The 18,800-nt window shown below is 36.3% G+C and overlaps 1 protein-coding gene and 1 long non-coding RNA gene across 3 annotated transcripts in view; one reads left to right on the top strand and one right to left on the bottom strand.

Moving 5' to 3' along the window:
• Positions 1-18,800, bottom strand: part of LOC101739187 (uncharacterized) — a 98,209-nt gene that overhangs the window by 6,250 nt on the left and 73,159 nt on the right. For both annotated transcript variants that reach the window (XM_038010660.2, XM_038010656.2), the window contains exons 5-6: positions 7,964-8,073; positions 4,095-4,153 (exon numbers count right to left, since the gene is read on the bottom strand). In XM_038010660.2, the coding sequence (XP_037866588.1) occupies positions 4,095-4,153; positions 7,964-8,073 (169 nt within the window). The remainder of the gene's footprint in view (positions 1-4,094; positions 4,154-7,963; positions 8,074-18,800) is intronic.
• LOC110385846 (uncharacterized) lies at positions 12,654-13,965 on the top strand. The gene is made up of 3 exons (XR_009973026.1): positions 12,654-13,066; positions 13,374-13,486; positions 13,899-13,965. It is a non-coding gene; the product is annotated as an uncharacterized LOC110385846 (long non-coding RNA).

Here is an 18,800-nt window from a genome sequence, read left to right as displayed (position 1 = left end):
TTTTTTTAATTGTTGAATTGTCATCAGTCCTTAATAACTATACCAAATTTCGAGTTAATCCGACGTTTTGAAGGGAGTCAAAATCATGTTCAAAGATTCCGTTACAAACATACATACGTCTGAAGATTTTTTTTTTACTGGGCGGGGTATGTCAGAGTCGAACTGACTAAAACCTCCTGTCGCTCAACAACCAACGTCCAAACCTCGCATGAGACAGAACTCATGACAAGGCAAAGGGGGGAAAGTGAAGCGTTTAGTGCGGAGCACATCTCTCCCATCACCCTCCCCCTTGCGACGCCGGACTGGCGGACGTCTGAAGCGTATTAAAAACAAACAAAAATTATATAATAACTGTAGAATAATTGGTAAGAAAAAATCATGAAGTCAAATGTGCAAAAGCAATAAGATGATACGAGCATTTTCAATGCAAAGGTTCAAGATCATTTGATCCGTTATGGTATGTTTAGTGTTAAAGAAACTTTAACTGATGGACGCACCTTTAGACCAAACACACAGATTGGGTACAGTTAAAAAACATTAATAAAATATATTTGAAGACATGAGTGGATGAAGGGGATATGATACAATTTGTTAATTTTGAGAAAATGGGTAACAACTTTTGTTAGTTGTACTTTTTCTTCGTACATAACTCCTTCATCACATGCAATTTCTAAAAATAGCCTTTTAACCCGGAGTTTTAAGGTCTAATATGGCTTATATGCACATAACACCTTCATTCAATGTAAAAACTCAAAAATCTTAAAAATTGTACTTAATGTACTTATACCACTTATGTGTTCATTTATTTGAAACCGCTTTATAAAAACACATTAATATGTCAAGCGCTATCGACTATTTGTAACTTATTAGTTATCATATTTATAGGTAATGTAAGTATTAAGAGCTTGCATCACTTGGTTATTTTTTTGAAAATTCTTAATCTGTACTTGTTTGATTTAAATAAAATCATATTCATAAATCTAGGGTCGGCAGACTAAAGCACATAAGTCAAAATTTTCAGTTTATTTTTTATTACATCATCGGTTTACATTTTGCTCAACACACAATCTGACTAAAGCACATAAATCAAACTCAAGTATTTCATGGCGTATTCAAGCGGCGTTCTGTATCAACCTTAAGAAATCCTAATATAATCAAACGAACTAAAAAACATAACTGGACTTATGTTCTAAGGAACACCATAAGTACAAAGTTATTAACGTAAGAAATCTGACTTATGTTATAAAGAACATCAAAATGTAACATTTCTTTAGAGAAAGTAGTTACTTAAAAATATTTATAACGTAAACAATACTTCGGTAAGTGGTTTTAATTTACTAATGTTGTCGATTGTGCACAGTTTGTTGGTTAGTTGTGTTAGTTAGTTGTGTGTGAGTGCTTAAATATTTTAATTATTTAAGATGAATATTCAAAGATGCAAGAAATTAGTTGAAATGGCGTTATCCACTCATCTGGAAAGCAATGAAGGTATATTTTCACATATCTTCAAAATTATGATTTGCAAATTACGTAATTATATCAATATTATATCATTATAAATAGATGATTGTCTTGTCCTTTTTTAGAAAATGTAAATCAACAGTCGATTTTGAACACAGAGAACCTAGTGGTAGACGATCCTATACCGTCGACATCATCAGGTCAAGTCAGTAGTTTAACATACCATCCTGTACTTGACTTCTCTAGTGATGATTCTGTACGAGATCCATGTTATGAATTACCGAGACTTTCAACCACATCAAGTTCAAGTACTTGTGATGAAATTTCAATTAATCTTAATGTGTCTCCAAAAAAGAGTATACGTACTATAAAAAGAGAAAACAAATTAAAACGTAACTTAGGACAGGCATACAAAACATTAAAAGGAAAATGTATATCAGATCGCACTATGAAAGAGCTACCTGTTTGCAGAATGAAATGTAAAGAACGTATACCACTAATTGATAGGTATGCCATATTTACAGAATATTGGCAAATGGGGTCATATGCAAAAAGATCTGCATACATGGCGTCTTTAATGGAAATTAAAGATAAATCTACGCAAAGAATACGAGCTATTGAACCTGAAAAGCAAAAGCTTAGAATGAAGACATATAAATACTTTTTTACTGTGCATGGTAAACGTGAACCTGTCTGCCGAGGATGTTTAATGAAAACGTTAGATGAAAGTGACAATTTTATAAAGACAGTTGCTATGAAAAGGAGATCATCCATAGGGGGTACTCAAACTGATGACATGCGAGGGAAAACAATTCCTAAGCATAAGATATCAAACGAAAAACGCCTAGAAATTAAGACACATATCATGTCATTTCCATCATACGAAAGTCACTATACGAGAAAGTCTACATCAAAGAAGTATTTGCCATCTCACTTAACAATGCAAAAGATGTTTGAGTTATTTTGTCAAGATCGGAATAATCCACCTTCAATCAAAATCTATAGTCAGGAATTTCACAAATTAGGACTTTCATTTAAAAAACCGCGTGTCGATACTTGTTACACTTGTGACAAGTTTAAGATGCAGATACAGTTGTGTCAAGAGGAATCTGTTAAAATAGATCTCATACTTCAACATGATAACCACAAAACGCTAGCTGATCAAGCCTATGACATGAAACGAGCTGACACGCTAATGTGCAAGAATGATGACACGTTACAGGTGTACACATTTGATTTACAGCAGTGTTTGCCAACACCAGCTCTAAGTTCTTCTGTAGCCTTTTATAAACGGCAATTATGGACGTTCAATTTAACTGTCCACGACAACAAAACTGGTAAAGCTGTTTGCTATGTGTGGCACGAGGCGGTAGCAGCTCGGGGAGCTAACCAAATCGCTTCTTGTATTTACAAGCACTTAGAAACATCCGTATCTGATAATACGAAACATATAATTTTTTAATCGGATACATGCGGTGGGCAAAATAGGAATTCCCATGTCAGTTGTATGTTTACTTGGGTATTGCAAAAACATCGAGCTATCAAAACAATTGACCACAAATTTATGATACCTGGCCATAGCCATTTAGAAGTAGATACCGATCATGGCATCATAGAAAAAAAAAAGAAGAAAACGGAATTACAGGTATTTCATCCACATGATTGGATACAGTTGATCCGGTCTAGCAGCAAAAAGTTTAAGGTTGTTGAAATGAAAAATACAGACTTTTATGACTTTTCATCCCTCCTCAAAAGTGCTTTAGTTTTAAGAAATAAAGATACCGATGGGCGGCAGTTTAAATGGCTGGAAAAAAGATGGCTACGCTATGAGCAAGAATTTGGCATTCTCACTTATAAAGACACCCTGAATATAGATTCGCCTTTTTCTACCTTTAACTATAAAAGAAGAGGGTCCAGTGTTCCTGATCATATTCCTATAATATCTATACAGCCATTACCCATATCCATCGAGAAAAAAAATGATTTAATTTCGCTGCTCCCTTTAATACCGGATATTTTCCATGAATTTTACGTAAGTCTTCCCACGTTGGAAACTTTACGAAATACTGATCCAGATATTTTAGAACTCGATGAGGAAGTAGAATTTTAATTAAACATTGAGTTGTTATTTATATTTATGACTTATATTATTATAATATATATCTTAATTGTTGATCTTTTTCACTTAACTCATACTATTATTGTGTTCCTTATAACTTAAGTCATCTAAAGATTAAATAATCACATTTACTTTAAAATATTTAATTTTAATAATAAGTTAGTGTTATAGACTTATATAATTCAAATAAACATTATTAAGTTTGTTAATGTATAAGATTCTAAATAGTTTTTTTTAATTCCTGTAAAGTAGAGTTTTTTGACTTATGTGCTTTAGTCTGCGGACCCTAGAAATAAGACTTAAAGCCGTGAAAAGTATGAATTTGAAAACTAAAAATTATTGGTGCTTGAGCTTATATATGTACAACAGAATCGACTACCCGTCTATGCAATGAATAACTAAATAAAACATACATAAGGAATAAGACAAGACTCAAGACAAGACATAAGGAACAAGACTCAAATAGTTTGCTTCAAGGCTTATGTAATAAAAAAAACAGTTTTTGATTGCTTACCCATAATGGAATGTACGCGCACAGACAGCTGGGTGCGAAGAACCAGTGCATTTTTGCGACTGAAAACAAAAAAAAAAAACGAATTTGTTAATTCAAAAACTGTAATCAATTAATGTTTTTTGATTGAACAAGAATTTTCCAGGGTCCTCAATTATGATTTAAAAAATGAGGATCCGATCCACGGCGCTAAAGAATAACGAGAGACCGCATCCGACTCACTTGTCTAAAATTTCAACAGGATCTTGGAAATCTTCTTTATCTGAAAATTCTTGAGGATCCATATCGGGTATAGCGAAGTCTTCATAGTCCACGATTCCAGAGTCGATCGAGGGTTGTCGCAACACTTGGATATTTTTCGGACACGGTTGCATGTGTTCACCGCTGTCGACATAGACGCATCGTGTGAAGATTTCCAGTCCCATCCAATCTCGATTCATTTTCCCCTCTGTATATGCACAGGCTGTTCTTTATGCTTCACTTGTGTTGTTTCTTTTCTTCTTTTTATTTTTATATTTAACTTTAACTCTTTCTTGTCAATTTTTTTTTATAATTATTTAAATTTTTTATTGTTACCAGTTTGATCTGAATTTATAGTGGTGCACAATTTGTGATTAATCTTCTATTAACAAAGACGACAACAAAAATAGGAATGGATTTGTCCCAGTAGGTATTCCTAAAAACTACCAACCAAAGAATTTCTTCAACTTTACAATAACAACAACAACAACAACAATATTAAAACAGGAGGAGAGACACAGTAGATATAACACAAATCAAATTTACAATATTCAGTATTCAACAAAACTGTATTAATTAAAATAACGTATGTTACTAAAACGGCATATTTGATTTTCTCGAGCTACGCAAAATTCACTTAAACTTGGTAAATGTGCTTATTCATGTCACTTGAAATTATAATACATAATAATATTATGTCCAGCAAGGCAAGCCGCCTGATCACCATCGCCGACTACTCCCAACTGTGCTCTCAATCGCCCCGAACACATTTTGATAATAATCACCTAATTTTGGCGTCTACGCACAATCTACAAACGTCTACAAAAACTTCAAAAAAAAACCTACATAACGTATTATAGGCCTTTGATGTGGATTTAGTACATTGCATTTTAGATATATAAACAACCTGTATTGTTAATGCTCACGATGTAAGTTCATTGTTTAATCGGAGTGCCATTTTTTACTGATGTTCGACTTCATCGCGATTGTATGTATGTGCACTAAAAAAATAATTATATTACGTCGAACACTCACAATTTCGCGATACATAACAAACGTACTTTCTATTCATCGTCTTCGATTTATAAATACCGATGTTTTTCATAAAACGCTTATGAATACATAAAAAAAAAAAGATATCGGAACCATGGAATTAGGTGGTTTACCCATTTTCGAATGTTACCGTAACCCAAATAAATCCGAACATGTGTCGAATCCGGTGCTGCTCTATTTTCGAACCGTTGGAAAATGGTACGACGACCTTTGAGGCCGTGCGGTCGACGACGGACGAGCCCTAGCGACCCAGATGAGACAAAGGACGAATGTAATTTTGTACAAAAGACACAATATATAATTGTAGACACAAGTATATTGTACGAAATAATGGACAGATTACTTGTCTATTGTGATCGCTAATAGCCCACTGAGTTTCTTGCCAGATCTTCTTAATGGGTCGCGATTCCGATCCGGTCGTAGGTTTTGCAAAGCACTGCTCTTGCTAGGGCTAGTGTTAGCAAATTCTCTCAAGTTTAGCTCCTGAGCTCACCTACCCGTTCGGACGTAACTCCAGCGAATAGGTAGGGAAAAAAAAGATCGCCAATCGGCAAATCGGCGTTTACTGGTAGTAGGGCATTTTGAAAAACCGCACGGGTTGGTACTACGATTATGTCTACTTTTATCTTGAAGGTTAGTAGCTGAAAGCCTTTATACAATACAATTGAGACTCCGACCTCACGTATCCTTTACACCAGATAGACACTCAGCTTGTTAACCTATCTTGACACATTGCGTCAAAACGAAATAATAAATAGTATTTTAACTAACTCTTGTTTTCATTAATAATAAAAATGACATTTAATGTTCATTTATTTAATGGTGAGAGAAGAAAAAAAAAACTATTTGATTCTCGTGTAAATGTAATGTAATAGAAAAATAAATCATCGTTGGAGCAACTATATACCTAAAAGATTGCTCAATATTGCCGTAACAAACTACACGAACGACAATTGTAAACGAATCGTCGGGTCATTATTTGATTTATAAAATTGAGAGGATGCAGGAAGTGTCAGAGCGCATCATAACAAATTGAGGGGGAACTGCCGCGTATTAATCTCGACAATTCATTGACAATACCTTTTTGCTGTCCGATGATGGATTGGCTTTTTATTCTTTTAAGCTTTTTATTACACTACATTGCGCATGGTTGTGTGTAAAGATACAATGCAAATAGTTAAAGGGAGTACCTATGTATGTACGAAAATCGTGTATCGCGGTGTGTGGCTTCGGTTACAGGTCGGAGTCAGTCTTTTGTCTACATATTATATTGCATTCTTGCTTTGAGTGTTTATAGTCCTGTATGTGTTTCTGGGTGCTGTTATAATAACGTAAATAAATACATAATAGATTAGTCTTTATATATATATATATATATATATTTCTTCTGTCCGTGTGTTTGTCATTGCGCTGTTTGTCCTCCTAAACGGCTGGACCGATTTTAATGAAATTTTCTGTGTACCTTCATGTGGATTCAAGAATGGTTTAGATTTACAAATAAGCCCGGAAGATGGCACTGCAGTCGATATCTAGGTTATTTATCTTTCCTAGAAATAATTTATATGGCAACACAACGTTTGCCGGGCCAGCTAGTTATCCTTTAAAACAGAGGCTTCAGATGTGTCTAATTTTTACTTTATACATATCACTAATGTTTATACGTACCTAATTCAATATTTAGTTGTTGTAGTCATTGTACTATAATTACACGTTTTTTAAATTTAAAGAATGTCTTTTCCAGTGGGTTCATTAAGTACGAGTTAGGACCATTTTTTTATAACTTTACTGGTGGTAAGACCTCTTGTGAGTCCGCACGCGTAGGTATCACCACCCTGCCTATTTCTGCCGTGAAGCAGTAATGCGTTTCGGTTTGAAGGGTGGGGCAGCCGTTGTAAGTGTACTGAGAACTTAGAACTTATATCTCAAGGTGGGTGGCGCATTTACGTTGTAAATGTCCATGGGCTCCAGTAACCACTTAACAACCAGGTGGGTTGTGAGCTCGTCTACCCGTCTAAGCAATAAAAAAAAAAACGTACGTAATAACGTAATTTAACGAATTTTCATCCTCCTCCTACTTATGTACATCGCGTTTCTCAGTGCTGAGGATCGTGACCTTTACGGTGGATTTTTGTGACTTTTCATAAATCTCGGGTAAAAGTTTAAAACTACTTTTGTCTGGATACGGTCTCGATCTCTTCGTAGATTATCAATTTAAATCAATTATCAAAATGATACGTATTCTAAAAATTTTCATCATTCATCATATCTATTCATTCGTTAGGCTATCAATTACCTTTTCAATTATCTAATTATAATTGAATTATAATTGAAAACGCGGATATTCAATAACGGCGATATCGTTTAGTCTTTCGATGGAAAATTTTTATTTTTGTCCAATGACGTTCCAATATCCATAATATGTCAGTGTTGTAAGTCCACATTCTAATGCGAAATTCCATTTGTCAAACCGCCCGTGAATGCTTCCAATTTCCGGGAAACAGCCTGGTTACTCTTGCTACTGAGAATTACTCGTTTAAGGAGGACATAATAGTAGTGCTGAATTAAAACTGTTAACTTACTTGTCTTGAAGTCCTTCAAGCTCCTCATCTTGTTCACCCAATGTGGAGTCCAGGTCTAAATACGGTCCATAATCTCCATCCTTGAAGACTTGCAAAGTCGCATCGTCAAGCTGTAACAAATACAATGCGAATTGTTTAAGCGTCCATGAGGAAATATGAGGAAACTATGAAGTCTTCACAACTGGTGGTAGGATCTCTTGTGCGTCCGTACGGGTATGTACCACCACCCTGCCTACTTCTGCCGTAAAGCGATAGTGCATTTTGGTTTGAAGGGTGGGGCAACCGTTGTAACTATACTTGAGACCTTAGAACTTATATCTCAAGGTGGGTGGCTCATTTACGTTGTAGAGGTCTATGGGCTCCAGTAACCACTTAACACCAGGTGGGCTGTGAGCTCGTCCACTCAACTAATCAATAAAAAAAAGGATTAATACAGAGTAAAAAGTTTTTAAAATATATATTTTTTTAGTAATTGTTCATCTAAACTTCTAAAGTGCTTTTCTTAAAGAGATTTCGAGACATATTCATCTTTTACCGCAAAGTTATAGAGTTTTTAACCTGTGGATACATGGTTAAAGTTTATGGTAAATGTAAGAATCCATTTATTTTTATATATTTATTAATTATACCAAATATGAAGTTTCTGAACGCGATACAGAAAAATTTAAAACAAAGGTTTTTAAGTTATGTCAGATCATTCCTAGGTTTTCCTTTACTTTTCATTTATAATAATAGTGTTTAAAATTAAATGGCAGTGGCTCGTACCTTCGTGAACATGCAAGCTCTTAACTAAGAGCAAGTTTGAAGCTTTTTTGGCAAGTGAATAATTTTTAATGTTTAATTAATAATGTTTAATTTCTGATCAGCCTAGAATGTCTAGATATTTTCCAATTTTTGCAGTCCAAATGCCATCTACATCATAGGTACTGTAAAAGCATTCCAATTGTGCTATCAAGCCTCAAGGTTTGAACATCCACGTTCAGGATTGCAAATACTGTGATCTAGTGTAGACAGATGGCGCTTTTCGCAAAAATATACAACTCAATGACATGTTTGAATTTATGTAGAGATTCATGGATGATTGATTTCATTGGGGTTTTCTTGAAGTTTTGACATCCTCGTCAGTAATTTTTATAGTAACTACTTAGGGATGCTTTAACCATCTAAATGCCCATAGAACTATGTATAATTACAATTTTTTAAATATAGAAAGTTAAATTCGCGGATTTTGTTAATGATATTGACAATTATTCATAACAATTTTTAGATTATTAACTCCTATTCAATTTTATTTTATAATGACCTAAACATATCAATCAACACTTTATATTGTATTTATTTTGTTTTAGATTAAGAACACAAAATACCTACCGAATCACCAATTTGTCTATCTACCTAAAATATTGTTTACGCTCTTTCGTTAATATTTTTTTCTTAATTTATTATGTTAATACATCGTCATGATGTTTCGGTGTTGCATTCTACACGCGGCGAATTGGACATAAGCCAGCGGTCATTTAGCTGGAAACTGGAGCAAGTAATTAAAATAGTCTCCCGTCTTTCGGCCCTTCGATATCGAGCTGCCCCGTATTATTTTGTTTTTCAATATTAAATTTATATTTTTGATTCTTATTCACATTTAGTTTGTAAGTAGTAACATTGTCTTATTATATCGCTGATAACGGCACAGTACGAGCAAATGAAGTTTTTTTTTTATGATCAACTATTTTTAACGAATAATCATTCGAAATTCGAATCATTCATTCCCTAGATTTATTTAGATCAATTTATGAATTAGATTGTCTCATTATTTTTTTTATTGACGTACATGAAAATTAAATACGTGTCACCGAAACTCGTTGATATCTTTTAAAATAAAATTGAAAAGATAATGACAAAGAGATAAACACATTTGAAACACAACCGAAATTTTAATATTTTTTATATTTAAAACAGTTTTTCAAATATAGGAAAAAATTGTATTTAACTGTTTTGTTTTGTCTATTTTCATATAAATTTTGTAGATTCTAATAAAATTTAAAATCTCTACTTTTAGTAACTTTAATTAAAAGTAGAAAATTTCAATTGTAGGAAATTCAACTTATTCAGGGCATCTGAGCATCATAACTAAAATACCTGAATACTTTGTGCCATGTAAGATAATCTGTAACTTAAGTGCAACCAAAATCAAACCCACAAAAAATTGCGCAATTAATGATGGCAGAGCGTATCGCAAACCCGCATAGTTAGGCACACTATCTTGCCTATTTCTGCCGCGAATTATCTATATGTTCTTAGCCTTTATGTAATTTGAACAACAACAGCCGAAATGATACGTTAATTAATCATATTAGAATTCACAGTCAATTATTATTGCGTATTTTTTATTATTATTTGGAAACAAAAAATCAAATGTTTGTCTATGCCATTTTTACAGTATGTTATCATACGAACTGTACTTATAATGGTCATGTATATTACAAATAAACGAAAAAAATATTAGGTATTTTTTCATTAGTGTCCAAAAAACCTTGAAATGTCGGGCGAGTTTGTCCCGACAACACCGAAAATTATATTAACTTGCTAAGTGGCTGATGTCATTCCAGTAACTTTATTGTTAAATCTGCCAAATGCTACTTCCGTATTTGACAATTCACTTCTAGTATAACGCTGTCTTACGTGATTAGCACGATTGATTGATTTTGCATATTTTATTGTCTACAAAAGTCAAATACCTATAAAAATGCTTTTATAATTTCTTAAATTTTAAATACAGTTTAAACGTTTTGCAATCTTATTTGTGTTTTTTATGTAGTTTCCGGAAATATTTTAAAAATAAGCCCCTTATTTTTTTACGCGGGAGATTCCTTTCCAATTTTACCCGGTAGAGGGTTTTTTAAAATGTTAGGTTATGTCTGACACCGGCGCTTAAAAAGTAAATAAGTATATAAAAATAAATACCTACAAGATAAATAAATTGCAATGTTTCTCTAAATCACGTGTTTGATAACATAATAATAGTTTTGTGATTATTATTTCATTAGTCATAGCTACAGAACGTAAGCAGAAGTCCACTACTACTGGTAGTGTCACATTATTCACCTGTGATTTCGTAGCCCAGAAGTATTTAGAACTTGTATAATTTTAGCCGAATAACACGGTGAGTAACCGATCGGCTTAGCGTCCGTTCATAGTAAGTTTATTCTAACTAATTTAACGTGCGAGTATCGTGTGCATAAATATATACACTTTCGATCGAAAAATCGTCTAAACTCATCTGAATTAGAATCAGTGTTCGCGCGGCTCATGTATAAACAATAATAATATGTAACTATACTGAGATGTTAGAGCTTATATCTCAAGATGGGTGGCGCATTTACGTTGTAGATGTCCATGGGCTCCAGTAACCACTTAACACCAGGTGGGCTGTGAGCTCGTCCACCCATCTAAGCAATAAAAAAAAATAGTATGAAAGAATTAAGAGCGCAATACAAGAAAATTTTAAAAGGTTGCATGCGTTACTACATTTTATCACATTTTGCGTTGTTGTCAAGAACGAATCCATACTGAGTTTATAAATGCGAAAGTGAGTTTGTTTATACACAACGTTTCATTAGCTTGCCTACTCAACCGATCATGTTGAAAAAATATATACACGCTGTCAGTGATACTAAAAGGGACATAAGACACCTACATTTAATTAAAAAAAGTACTATTCCTCAAGAGTCGATTTATTTTTCTACCTCAACTCGAGTGAAGCCACGCGTAAAAGTCAGTATGACTGTATAATAACTGAACCTTCACGCTTGAAGTACATAGCAGTTGTAATAATATATAAAATAACGGGTAAGATGGCCCGACTTGTTGTGAGACAAGGCCGGTTTTGACCCCTGAGAACGAACAATTAATTATCAGCAGGCAAAAAAAATAATCGTGTAATCTGTATATATGTTTCAACATAAATAGGAAAAGAAAAACAGTTGAGTGCCATTTTCTCAGCTGTTCCCTTTAGTGACTATCTCTATCTCTTTCTTTTGTTCTTAAGAACACCAGTTTTCATTTATCAAAAAAATTTTGAATGAATTATTTTTAAATGGCTATTAACAAAGCAGAAAGGACAATGTAATACATAAAATTTATAAATGAAATTAATGTACATCTTGATGTGCCTATTTCAATTTCGATCAATTAGCGAGGAGAAGTTAAAATAAATAAAAAGTTAGTGTCCGTTCATTCTAGGAGTCGGGAGCTTTGTGAGCACAAAAGGGTAGGGCACATAGTCCTCTATTACCAGTTTACGTTAGTAGACTGTGGTAGCGATTATTTCAAAAATATTTAAGTTCTTTCCTATTTACTCAATTCTTTACTATTTTATTATTCCTCCAGTAAATTATCATTCTATTTTCTTTCAGATTGCTTTGTAATAACGAATTCTGTAAAAAATCATAATCTGAACAAAAATGCTACCAAACTAAATTTATAATTTTAACGTTATCAGTGACTGATTTGTGTGTCAATGTTTGCAGTACTATTTCCTAAGCGAAGAAGCCAAGTTCATTACACGCAATGAAAATATGTTTTTTTTATTACGAAAATTATTATATTCGCGAGATTAGTTCGTTCGTCTAATTTAAGTAGTCATTTTCTTCTATGTGCTTAGGGTTTTCTGTATACCTTTTTTTTTTTCTGTGTACATACTGAGATTATTTTGCAAGATCTTATTATCCAATTCAAACTGAATTTGGTACTGGTATGAATTTTTTTGATATTAAATTCAGATTGTGGTCTTCTAGAACGCAGAGATCTTTTTTTAAAACAAACCATCCATCTTATAACGAAAAACTGTTTGAATATAAAACAGAGAAAAAACCGTTAAAGTGTCTCAATTATATTATTATGACTGATTGAAAACAAACAATTATGACATGCGAACTCATTGTCTGAAGATAATCTATGATTTAAAAAGAAAACTGTAAACAAAGCTTTTGTTTTATAATCTGTAAACGTCACAAAAGACGTTACAAAATCGACAAAAAAAAACAGTGGTAATTAGTTACTCACCCGATGAGGAGCTTGCAGGAGGCGATGTACCGCAGCTATTTGGTAAGACAGCGGAATCGTAGTGTTAAACGTGTGATACAAAGGTCTGGGAGGCTCCCTCACATTGTACTCAACGAAAGGGTCAAGATCATTCAAATATTGTACACGACATACAAAAGAGTCGCCACTGATGTCCCTCATTGTTCCATTCACCCTATTATCGTTCACTTTCAGTAATTCGATCATTTTACTATTCACTAATAAATCACAGTCAGTTTAATTTAGATCACATTGTACACTGAAGAACAAATTTTATTTTTGAATCATTTCATGTTTGATATTATTTTTTTGCGATCTTCTTTTCGGCCAGTGTTATGCGTAATCGCGAGCCAACTGAAGTCCGTGCTGTATTTTGTGGAGAACGCGCGATCTAGCCAGGCCCAGCCGTCGGACCGCGATAAGCGAGCAAGATGCTGTGATTAGGTAGGTTTTTTAATTCGTAATCCAAGGATATCGTTTTTTTTTATTCGCGCTTCTTAACAGATGACGCCACGTTCGATTATCAAATATTGTACACATGGATTTTTTGTGTGTATTTGACTTTAAGTCTCAGAGACAATTTTAATGATGAGATTTCTCTGAGTCGTACTTATTACATACATAAGTAAGTACATATTTTCTCTTTTATATTATACAAGACAATGACTTGTCAAACAAATTGTTATTTTATTTTTGTTAATATTTTTTTATAAAGCAGAGAGTTTCTTTGTATTTTATTATCTTTTAACCGCACTATTAACTTCCTATTATTTTTTAAAAATTATTAATATTAATATTTAAAAGAAATATTATAATGATGAGTACAGAAATATAGAATCTATCGGTCTTTTTTCAGACAACTGATAGACAAGACAAGAATCATTAAAGTAATGGAAATTAATTAAAAACATATAAGTATTAAATCTCGCTGTTTTTTTTAAATATTAGTATAATATATTCTCAAATGTTTTTGTCACAAGGGCGTTTAGTACGGATTTACAGGAATTCTATTTTCAACTTCAGGTGAATCAATTTTTGAGTTGGCAACCCACCACGTGCAGTCTTCCCATACTATTTATGTTTTCTAATGCAATACTAGTGAATCACCATGTGCTATTATATTTTTGGGAGTGTAGGCGTGTCGTATCATTTCTGACGAAGGAAAAAGTACCTACTTTCGTAATGAAGTTGTAGGTATATTGTTTATATAAACTTTTTTGTCGAAAACCATACATAGGGTTTATGAATTGAAGCTATTCTCAATTGCCAAAAAATGTTGTTTTGCCTCTACTGGACTAAGTCTTAAAAACTTCTTAGACATTACAATCAGTCTCTTTTGTTTTCAAATAATTATTTACCAGTAAGTAACCTGCATGACACACGTTCTTCTATTTTAACGTGAATCACTTATTGAGTCGAGATTGTAAGAAAATTATGTAATTTAACTCACCTGCATTCCTTTACCTTAAAATGATTCATGCTCTACACCAGTCTTTCTCAAAGTGGGCGATAACGCCCCCTTGGGGGCGTTTGAAACCTAGAGGGGGGCGTTAAGGGGCCCAGGAAAAAATGGGGGGCGTTGATGTGGGTTAGGGGGGCGCTGTAAAATTTGTAATTTCATTTACTTTATAGTATTTTAAATTTCACTAAAATTAAAACTCACCTACAACACAATAACGAATAAATAGTTTATTTTTCTACCCTCTATGATGTTATAAAAACTTAAAATAATTAACATAGATTTCGTAGGATAGCCCACACACCGTACGCAATCTAGTTGTAACAAGTTTCTGCAGAACATGATCGATGATAGTAAAAAAATTAGAGCAATTTTACCTTACATTGCACCAGAAATTATTTTAAACATCAGAAAAAAAAACTACCATGCAGAGTTTTAAAATATTACGCATACATAAACTAACACAAATTGAGGTTTTCTTTACTTTCTTTCTTGTTTTTAACATAGGGCATTTTACAGCATTTTCCTAGCATTTTATAAGAAATTACTGATGTAAGAATCATAATTTTTATATAAAATGGAAATGCGTATATAATTATTATTCAAAAACTTGTCTTAGTTTATTATTTTTTACAATTTACCCATTACCGTCCAATGTCAAATAGTATAGTAAGCCTAAACAGCTCACTTATTGTAAACATTGCTTACTATTTTATTTCTTTATAATAATAGGTTGGGGAAAAAGTTTCTTGGCATTTTTTAAGAAAATTCACAACATTTTTTAATATAGTTTATTCACATTTAACTAAAGTATGTCGGTACCATTTTGTTCGATAACTTTTTGCCATCTTGTAGGTAGACACATGATCCCATTGCTATAGAAATTTTGGGGCTTCTGATCAAAATACCGCGACAATTGGTTTTGGCAGTCCTCTCGTGATGTTAACCTGACACTGTCTAAAGAATTCTGAAGAGACCGAAACAGGTAGAAATCTGAAGGTGCAAGGTGCAAGGACTATACGGCGGATGCATTAACACCTCCCAGCCAAGCTCTCTTAATTTTTGCTGAGTGGCTAAAGATGTGTGAGGTCTAGCGTTATCGTGATGAAAAACCACACCCCTTCTGTTGAATAATTCCGGCCGCTTTCTTTCAACTTCTTGCTTTAATCTCATCAGTTATTCGCAGTAGAGTTCAGAATCGATGGTCCTGCCTGGTGGTAACAGCTCATAATGTATAATGCCCTTCCAATCCCACCACACACACAGCATCACCTTGTTGCGAGTTAACCCGGGTTTCGCCAGAGTCTGTGAAGCCTGACCGGTCTTTGACCACTACCATACCGTACGTTCTTGTCGTACGTGATCCACTTTTCATCACCAGTTATCAGCTTCTTCAAAAATGGTTCGGTTTCATTACGTCGTAATAAAGAATCACAAATGAATACACGGTTCATTAGGTTTCTTTCAGTGAGGTTTTTTGTGTACCCAGTTTTTTTCAAATGCGCCATAACTATTTTGTGATCAATTCCCAGTTCTTCAGTTACGTCGTAACTACTGATATGCCGATCTTGCCCCACTTTTTTAAAAAATGGCATCGATTTTATCCGTAATACCAGAACAGACCAGCGACCAGAGCGACGTGCATTTTTGACATCAACATTTCCGGATTGAAAACGCTTAAACCAAATTTATGCTACTCTCACAGACACTGCACTAGGTCTATAAACATCGCAATTTTTTTTCACGGGTTGCGTTGCTTTTTTACCTTTTTTGTAGTAAAATTTTAAAATGTATTGAATATCTTCATTAGATTCACTCATCTTGACAGTACGAAAAATAAATAAAAATCACACATCTTCCTAATTTTAATTTGGAATTATCTTCTTTCGAATTTAAACTTTTAATGATAACAAACCAGCCAGATACAAAAAGTATAGCCTAAGAGATTTTATTACAAGCTCATACATTTTTAAGCTATTGAGCTATTGCATAGCTTTTATCGCGGGCCTTGAGCGCGGCGACCGAATCATGAAATTCCGTAACGAAAAAAACCTAACATCCCTCACTCCGCCTATCATGTAGCTCGCGTTCAACACATTCACACGTTGCGCTTGTGTAGTGTTTGTGAATAAGCGCGTAGCGTGACGTCACACTGCATGCGCATCATGAAAAGTCTGCCCATCTCTCTCTCGCGCGGTTTAACTTATGAGTGTGAAGGGGACAGTTAAGGTTTGCCTTTATTAAGGTTTAATATAGCGTGGTCTTGTTTTATTATTGTTTTAATATTAAATTATCATTGTCTAATTATAATGTCATAAGTTGATAAAAAATGCTATGCAATAGCTTTACCGCCGCAGTTCCCGAGTGCCACAGGTTTTTTTTTTTTTGTTAGGAGGAAATCGCCGGACTTCCACCCCCAGTGAAGGATGGAGGGCGGGGCATGTCGGAGTCGAACCGACTAAAACCTCCTGTCGCTCAACAACAAGCATCCAAACATCGCATGAGACAGACCTCATGAAAAGGCAAAGGGGGGAAAGTGAAGCGTTTAGTGCAGAGCACATCTCTCCCATCGCCCTCCCCCCGGGACGCCAGACCGGCGGTCGTCGGCGCCACGACCACCAGCCCTCTCGGTCGGCAGGCTATCCGAAGCCCACCTAGATGGCGCCGGTTAGAGTGAGCTATCCTACGGAATACCCCGCTGGACCAGAACCAGCGTGGGTCGAGGATAGCCGGCCTTCCATCACCCGGATGCTCATGCGTAAAACGTGTGCAGAACAGCTTGCACGTCGTCTTCTTAGGCCCCCTTCGCCGGTCCCCAGGCCGACATGTGAGGGAGACCCGAAACACTTAGAGGGCCAGGGTTTGGGCGAGATCCGCCTCCCTGGACCCCGCTCGACGGTGGCGGACCTGTGCATCTCTCGCGTGCCCCACCGCCTCCTTTTGCGAGATGGTGCACTCGCAGAAGTTGAGCATCGCCTTCCACGACTCATCGTCACCGAGCATCGATTCCAGAACACTCGGCAACGACAAGGCGTTTCCTATTTTTGCGACGAGGACACGCCGCCACCCCTCCCATGCGGGGCAGGCGACGAGCGTATGCTCTGCCGTGTCCAAGTCGCAACCACAAAGGTGGCACTCTGCCGTCGGCTCGGCTCCGATCCGATGCAGGAACTCACCGAAGCAACCATGCCCAGTGAGTACCTGCGTGAGTCGGAAAGTGAGGCGTCCTCTGTCACGATTCACCCAATTCACAAGAACCGAGCGAATCGCCTCGACGGTCCTACGACCAGCCGAAGGATCGGTCAGCCGCCTGGACCATGACTCCAGCATGGACCACCGAGATTGGGCCCTCCGCGCTCTGACCACACTGGGGCTGGGACGCGCCACGCCCCGGGCACGAAGGTTAGCCCGCCACTGATAGTCAGCGGCGAGCGCCTCCGCCTCCAGGAACCAAAGCGGCGTCCCAGCCAGTACACAAGTCGCCTCGAAAGAGATGGTGAGAGATGGTGCGATAACCACGGATGATCCTGCCTGATCGCGATGGTGCGTTGCGGCCGTTGCAGCAACTTCGCTACCCCCATGGCCAGTGACTGGCCCCACACGGGCGCCTCGTATAAGGCCATTGATCGCACCACCCCCGTATAGAGACGGCGCGTCACCTGGTCAGGCCCCCCGATGTTGGGAAGAAGCTGGCTTAACGCGCCGGCCACCCCCAACAAACGAGGGACCAGGTTCTGAAAGTGAACACGGAAGGTCCAACGACTGTCCAGAATGAGGCCGAGGTACTTCAACTGCACCCCGATCCGATACGGACGCCTCCAACCACGATATGGGCATCGACAGGTGGCACTCTCCGGGGCCTGTGGAACCACATGGCCTCGGATTTACTGAGTGTCACGTCGAGGCCCAATCTCCTGATTTTGCCGACGACATGTGCCACCCCAGCGGTGGCAAGACGAGCAAACTCAGCAAAACTCCCCACCCCCGGGACACGACCAGCGTGTTGTCTCTGTCGGTCCTCTCGGTACCCAGTCATACCCGATATTCCACAAAAGGGGGCCGAGCACCGACCCCTGTGGAACACCGCTCACGACCGGGAGCCTGTGCACGATCCCACCGTGTCCAGTACACGTGACCGATCTGTCCTCCAAGTAGGAAGCCACCAGTCGGCGAAGGTAGGGGGGCATTCCTTGTCTTACCAGGGGCATTTTTTTAAATAAAAGAACACTTATTGCGGCATAACTATAATAGTTAGACATATGCTGTCGCGACACTTTTTGCGGCATAACTATAATAGTT

The sequence above is a fragment of the Bombyx mori genome, chromosome 1 (genome assembly GCF_030269925.1).
Source record: "Bombyx mori chromosome 1, ASM3026992v2".
Lineage (NCBI taxonomy): Eukaryota > Metazoa > Arthropoda > Insecta > Lepidoptera > Bombycidae > Bombyx > Bombyx mori.
This window is presented reverse-complemented; position numbering and strand designations above follow the sequence as displayed.